Source organism: Rhea pennata, chromosome 7 (assembly GCF_028389875.1).
Source record: "Rhea pennata isolate bPtePen1 chromosome 7, bPtePen1.pri, whole genome shotgun sequence".
In the NCBI taxonomy this organism is placed as follows: Eukaryota; Metazoa; Chordata; class Aves; order Rheiformes; family Rheidae; genus Rhea; species Rhea pennata.
In genome coordinates this window covers 14,265,622-14,272,745 of record NC_084669.1, presented here as the reverse complement: position 1 = coordinate 14,272,745, position 7,124 = coordinate 14,265,622, and the positions used below count along the sequence as shown (strand labels likewise).

General features: G+C 44.2%; 2 protein-coding genes across 3 annotated transcripts in view; one reads left to right on the top strand and one right to left on the bottom strand.

Annotated features, from left to right (window-relative positions):
- Positions 1-1,033: 1,033 nt before the first annotated feature.
- On the bottom strand, positions 1,034-4,149 carry ATP5MK (ATP synthase membrane subunit k). Its single transcript, XM_062579545.1, has 4 exons — positions 4,084-4,149; positions 2,337-2,434; positions 2,154-2,249; positions 1,034-1,123 (listed from the first exon to the last, which is right to left on the bottom strand). Exons 2-3 carry the CDS (start codon positions 2,421-2,423, stop codon positions 2,157-2,159), a joined length of 180 nt encoding a protein of 59 aa, XP_062435529.1. The 5' UTR covers positions 2,424-2,434; positions 4,084-4,149; the 3' UTR covers positions 1,034-1,123; positions 2,154-2,156.
- Positions 4,150-4,362: 213 nt separating this feature from the next.
- The window catches only part of PDCD11 (programmed cell death 11), a 28,136-nt gene continuing 25,374 nt past the window's right edge, over positions 4,363-7,124 (top strand). Inside the window, exons 1-3 of one of the 2 annotated variants that reach the window (XM_062580351.1) lie at positions 4,363-4,457; positions 5,437-5,548; positions 6,206-6,340. In XM_062580351.1, coding sequence (XP_062436335.1) covers positions 5,447-5,548; positions 6,206-6,340 — 237 coding nt within the window. In that variant the 5' untranslated portion in view covers positions 4,363-4,457; positions 5,437-5,446. The remainder of the gene's footprint in view (positions 4,458-5,436; positions 5,549-6,205; positions 6,341-7,124) is intronic. The other variant, XM_062580352.1, reaches the window with a different exon arrangement.

The window sequence follows — 7,124 nt, the reverse complement described above, 5'->3', positions numbered from 1 at the left end:
GCTCCTGTTGCCTACAAGCTTACTGCTTGGCACTGGTTTTGATCTTAGTCAAGAAGCTTCCCCCCACCTATTCTTGTTAGTCATCTAACTTAATAGTAATTTATCCCTCATGGTCTCCAGAAAGGTGCAAAATGCTTAGCCCTAATCCCATACAATATGTTTGAGGTTGAATAGGTAACACACAATCCATTATACAGGTTTAACATCAGCAAGAACTAAGCCATTTTCCTTCTGACAGTTACCTCTGCAAGAGAGGCTTGTAATGGGGGGGAGGGAGGACTTAAATATGGTATTTAATAGTTGGGCTCCAGCACCAAGCTCTGCAGTTCATTGTTTTGGTCCTCTAACTCCCCCATCCCCAATCTTTCAACTAAAGTGACTAAAGCAGTGCAAGGCAAGAGACTCAGCTGAATGCTCATGAGACACTGCACTATCTTCCTGATCTCAATGTTTTCTAAGTGAGAAGCAAAAGAAAACAAGCACCTCCATTTAATCAGTCTTTTGACCTGCTTGGAAAAAGAGGGCATGCACACTAAGTTTGATCAATCTTTGTTGGGAGGTTTTCTGTCCAAAGCAAATAAGTTCTGTAATGAGAAATTACACAATACAGGCAACTGAGGCAGAAGCAAATCCTATTAATCTGCATCAAATTGCTATGAGTGAAAGAGCCATGGTTTCCATTTAAGCTTTTGAAATCCTAAGGATCCAAAAGATGGGAGCAACCAGGACAAATCAATTAACAGCAAACCACATAACTTACTGAAAGACAGTAAGCTTATTTGGAAGCATGGAGATGCTCTGATCAGCTGCAAGCTCTGTGCTTGGTAGGACATTCATGCTGCTGAGGTCTTTCACAGCCAAGTTACTGCTGGTGCTCGGGACTTTAGGATGATGCATCATAACAACAAAAGAATTAAGTCAGGCTAGTTGTGACAAGAATCAGCTACTGCACTACAGGTAAATATTTCTGACAGGGGAAAAAAGTGTCACAATTCTGCTCAGTTGTACAATTTCGTATTTTAGATAGAACAAGTCATTGTATATATTTTATTAGGCTCGCCGTACACAGGACATCAACTTCTGTTACAATGACATAGATGGGAGGTTCAGTCATGCCAGCAACCTGCCAACAAAAGAGAAATAAGCCATAGCAAGTCTTGCACAGCGATACAAGTAACCAAGCATCCCTCTCCCTTAAGCCCAAACAATTTTAGTTAACGGCAAGCAAACCTGACTGTACTCAGGACAAAAAAGGATAATTCTTTTAACATGCTAAGCTTATTGTTTTTCTATTACTGCAGATAAGGGCAGCTCACATTTTTTTCAAAATGCCATTTCAGTGGGAATTCTGTATTTGAAATCAGACTACAGTATTTGCCAGCATTTTGCAACACTTGTTTGTTGCTATACCAGAACATAAGTCTACTAAGACTTATCAGATTTGGCCGCATGGACCTTCTTTTTGAAATGGTCTAACTCACAAGTCAAATGCTTATGTTAAGAAAAAATAAAATTAAAAAAAAAATAGCCACCCATACAGGCTTAGTTCACCCTTACAGAGATTCACTATATTAGTCCAAGCACTATTCTACAGGACCCTTCCATAATCAAGTGTGCAAAGTATATAGTTTCTTTGTATGGTGCTCCTTTAATCTGTTTAAGGCAAGATTTGAAGAGAATTTATTAATTCTTTCTTGGAATTCTCCAATACTACTAACAAATGAGTCCTCTAGTATTACTTTATTACTTTTATACCTCATGAAGCAACAAGTTAACCCCGTTTTACGGCAGAATGTCAGGCTATAGGCACCTAACAGTTTTAGGCAAAACTTGACACACCTTGCTGCAACACCCTTCCCTTCCCCCTTTCTTGCTTGCTCTTCCTCCCCACTATAAGGTCGCTAACCCTTTTCACATTCCAGAATAGTAACAGTCCTAGTAACCCATGATTTCTGCATCTCCCATTAGCAGCCTGCTTCTTTCAAAATACCCCAAAAGCAAAATGACTTTGTATGCACCATTTTAAACCTCAATTGAACAATGCCTACACTTCTATCTCTAATCATATTTTGTTAGTAATTTATCCTTCATCACTCTTTCTTCTTGGACTAGCTTTGTATCATTTTGGTCCTGGAAGAACACCAGCCACTTACCGTTTACTTTTCTGTCACAGCAGGAGTTTTCTTTTTAGGCCTAAGCTTGAAGTATAAGATGAGCATTGCAATGCTTGTATACGTCGCTATTACATACTGAAAAATACAGAAGTTTAGTTTCAGTCTAAAACCCCCAAAACACCATTATGCTACACCACAAAAGTTAATTTACATAATACATACATTCCTCCTGCCTATGATGGTATAGGAATTGAAGTATTTCTGAAATCCAGTGAACTGGTGTTGAGATCCTGAGTCATGGCCTGCCATGGTCACTTGTCCTAACAAGCAATAAAATTAATGATTTTTACAGTAAACTGGAACAAGATGAATAGATACTCATATTAAATTCTACACTGAATTTAATACTTCCACAGTCAAATCTTAAGTCTGCCTCAGGACATTCAACAAACATTGAATATACACGATTTCATAAAATTGGTAAAGTTGGAAGGGACCTCTGGAGATCATCTAGTCCAACCCTCAAATGAGTGACCCATATGGGGATTGAACCCACGACCTTGGTGTTATTAGCACCATGCTCTAAGGTAGGTATATTCAGAGCACTTTATCTTAAAATGTAAGTAATACACAAGTGACATGAATGGAGCTAAGGGGATTAGGAGTCCTGGACAGGAAGAACATTCCTGATTTTCAGAATTCATTTGATTAAAAAAAAATCAGTATTATGAAGATGCACAGAAAAGTTCTGTAAAATACATACAAAAGAGAGCTGCCAGTCTTGCCTATAGCCATTCAAAAGAGGCAACCTTCTTCCATTGTTCAAGAATTTGCAATACCTAACCAAGATAAAACTTCAGTAGTTGAGCTATGACATCGTCTCAATCCCATATCAAAAACTGATTGGCAAGCTTGGGACTAGACCACTGCTATATTTTGTGATTCCATATCCACTGCACTTTATGTGCCCACCCTCCACACTGACAGATCTGGTTAAGAATATATACATATTTCTGGTTAGTTTACAGCTAGATTATTGAGTTGACTAAGCTAGCTACCCAGCTTCACAGCATTACACAGCACTGCGAAGCACTTTCACAAGCACAACAAAAACACCAAGCACGTGGGAATGCACTTTTGAGTTCTGTCTGTGTCTAGACCAAAGTTTTAGCTCTCCTGTAAGAAACCAGCTAACATGAAAGTATGCAGAGTGGCATAGCAACAATATGCACTTAGAATCACACAACAGCCGAGGTTGGAAGAGTCCTCTAGAAATTGTTGAGTCCAACCCCCTGCTCACAGCAGAGTCAGCTAGTGCAGGATTGCCAGGGCAGTGTCCCTTCAGACACTTCCAAGGATGGAGACTCCACAGCCTTGCTGAGCAACCTGTGTTCAGTCACCTTCACAGCAAAAAGTTTCTCCTTATACTTAAATGTATATTTTGCTTATACTTAAGTTTGTTTTTTTTTTTTTTTTTTTTTTTTTGTATTGAGGATAAGCATTTGGTAACCCTGCACAGAGGCGGCACGGGTGCCGCAGGGTTATCCCCCGAGGCAGAAGCGGGCAGAGGTGCCGCCGGCTCGCAGGAGAGGGCTACGAGGAGCCTTCTCAGCAGGTTCCTCCTCCATCAGCACGGCCGCCACAGCAGCCGCCCCCCGCCGCGTTATCAGGGCTGCTCACACCCCACGCGACAACATCAGCTAAGTAAAAACCCCCAAATATCGGCGCGGGGAGGCAAAGTCGCAGCCTCCGGCCGCAGCGACGCCCAGAGCCGGGACTCCCAAGCGCGGCCCTTCCCTTTCGGGCACCCCAGTGCCCTTGACCGCCGCCACCCGCCCAGCCCCAACGGCCAGGCCCAGCGGCGCAAGAGGCCGCAGCCCCAGGGCCCCCTCGGGACGGGGCTGCGCCCTCCCCTACGGGTACCCGCGCCACGGCCGCCCCCGGCCGCCGGCGCCACCATCCCACTCACCCCTCGCTGCCGCGCTCTGCCCTTCGCCAGCGCCCTCCCACAAAATGGCGGCCGCCAGCGCCCCGCCCACTGGGTCGCGCGCGGCCGCCGCGGGAGGCGCTGATTGGCTGCGCCGCCGAGGGGGGCGGCCCTCCCCGCCCCCTTCCCCGGCGGGCGGCCGCCGGGCGCCCCGGCTGCTTCCGCTTGCCCTTTGCCCCGCGCGCGCTGCTTCCGGGCGGGGCGGCGGCAGAAGCACGTGCGGCCGAGGGAGGGCGGCGCGGGCGGCTCCGCTCCGGGCCCCGCTCCCGGCCCCGCTCCCGGCCCCGCTCCTGGCCCCGCTCCTCTCCCAGCCCGCGGCAGCGCAGGCGGCTCTGCGGGCCCCGGAGCCGCGGGAGGTAAGGCAGCCCCCTGGGGCGCTGGGGGAGGGCCTGGGCGGCGCCGGGTAACGGCGCCGAGAACACGGGGAGTCTGTCCTTGCTGCTGATTTAAATCTTTAAGAGCGTTTAACCCCAGACTGAGGCTGCCCTGGGAGCTGGGAGCAGCTCCTGTCCCTTCCTGTCCTGAGGAGCGAGGCGCGACAAGGTGGGACCCGGCTTCGCTCTTAGGCCTCGGTGACAGGATAGTCTGATGCAGCCAGTTCAGTTACCAGCTGCAGAAAATGTCTGATTGTTGAATGGATCTGTTGATTGCGCGTGTTTGGATGAACTGGCTAATGCTAGTTTTCCGTGTGAGTGCCGTAGCTCTAAGTAATAAGTACAAAGCAAATCACAACCTAATAAAAAAAAAGACTTTATTTACTACCTGAAGCAAAGTAAGGTCAGGCATAACTGTTAAATTAAATACACCCGCGCACACACACATTTCTATCTATATGCTATACTCCTGGTTTGCACAGCAAAGTGTAAAATTATATCAACTTTTAAGGGCAGCACCTCAAAAGTCAAGCTGCATACTAAGTGTATTTACCATTTAAACCAAGGTTTTCTGCTTAACAACTAAGGCTGATAATTTCAGCTTGTCCATTTAAGCAATAGAGGCCTGGTCAGTGAATACATATTACTAAAAAACTTATCTGACTATGTATATGGTGCTTAGAATGCCTTAGAAATTTGACATTTTAGTGAAATAGAATTGGACAGTAGTAGAAAGTGTTAGGGATACATGTATTTAAATAGACCCTCACAACACTTCAATGTAGTCAAATGTTAGGTACAGTGGGCAAAATGTTTGGTTTTAGTCACTGACTAATTGTAAAGTAGCCATCTGAATTCTTGTTTAGTTTGGGGGTAATTCACTTTTCTGACTTTTTGCAGTGTTGGTGAGGAGCAGTCATAATAACTGTATATCTAAACTGTTTTATTGTTTGCCTCATAGAAGTGCAAACATGGCATCCATGGAAGAAAACTTTCCTCGAGGTGGCACCCAGAAAAAACCCACGGAGGGCAAAACAGCCAAACCGAAGATAGAACAGGACAACTTGTTTGACGTATGTTTGCATGTTCTCGGTTAACTCTTCTCAGAGTTCTTCCACTGTCAGAATATGACCAGAAATTCTTCCTATTCCTGACTTCTCTAGATTTGTCCAATATAATTTGTGTTATTGGGACTTTGGGAAGGAGATGTCTGCTGACCTCCACCTGTCTTGTGACCTTTTAAAGGTCTTGAGTATCTGATACATGATGAATGTGATGAAAAGAAAGTTTGCTTAAAATTACTCATCAGACTTCAACATTTTAACATTCCACAAGCATCAGATTCTGAATTACTTGCTTCTGTGTGTCAGGATTGGACAAGTTTGTATAGTAATGCTAGAGCCAGCGGACATAGAACAAGTTTGTTGCTCTTTATATGTAGTAGTGGATGATGCAGATCACTTTTGCCACATACTTCTAAACAGGAATTGTGTTTTTTTCCCACTCCAAGTTTTATGGCTTTTCAAACAGTCAGCCTCAGTCCAAAAAGAGATATCTTGGAAGACTCTGTGATTCTGTGACTTGCATGTAGACACAAAGTGATTAGCAAGGGCATTTTGTTTTCTCTACAATCCTAGTATTTTCCTCTTATTTTATTCCTAGTGATAGAGGTATTCCTTAGCACAGTGGTCACTTCTATTATTTTCTTGACTGATTTTGATCTACTTTAGATCCATCATGAAGAAAAAACACAGAAAAGAAAACGGAGTCAAGGAGATCAAGGAAAGCAGAAGAAGAAGTTCAAGCCGGACAAAAAAAACACTTCTAAAGACAATGCTATAAATTTTGAACCACTCACGGTTGAGGTTTGTGGATAAATGTTTGGTTTTGTGTGCATCTGTCATTTATAAGAAGACAGTGAGCCAGGATCTGCATGAGGCTTAAAAAAGGACATAGGTACTTTGTTTATAATAGCAACCTTCGTAGGTAGTTAGAGGTAATTAGGAAGAGGCACTAATCTTTGTGTTTTCAGGGCCTAGATCAGTGTGTGCTAGAGCCCAGAGTGAAGTGTATGCAATGGGTATGTTGTAATACATCAGCTGGAGTTTCTAGTGATTCTTAAATCTTTCAAGGGAACAAAAACTTCTGTTCAGTCCCAGGTTGGATTCTGGTGTGGAAGGACCTGGCATGTGTGCCAGTGTGAGAACTCTGTCTGGTTTGGAAAGAAAATCTTATTTCAGAGATGCTTCATGAATTTTGTGGGTCAAATGCTGTGGTCTGAAATGCATGGTCTCCACGCCTGTGGCTGTTTCTCTTGAGGATAGTGAGCCTACTAATCATTCCTGTCCCCATGACAAGATAGAGATCTTTTCCAGTCTTTTCTCATACACTGACAGGTTGTTTTCCAGACTGTTTTATGGCTTTCTTCTCAGTATTTATAGAGGTTCTAGAATAAGCCCCTTTCTGTTGACTTATCACTTCCGATTACTAAGTACTTCCGTAATGAGTGGAGCCGTTTTGATTATGGTGTGAGTTAAGGTGGTAAGTGCTGATGAGCTCCTTTTTGGTTTTGGTATGACGTCAAAAATGGAGCATGGGACTGGAACTTTGGAGACACGAGTCTGTTCTAGTCCTGTCACTGACCTGCTG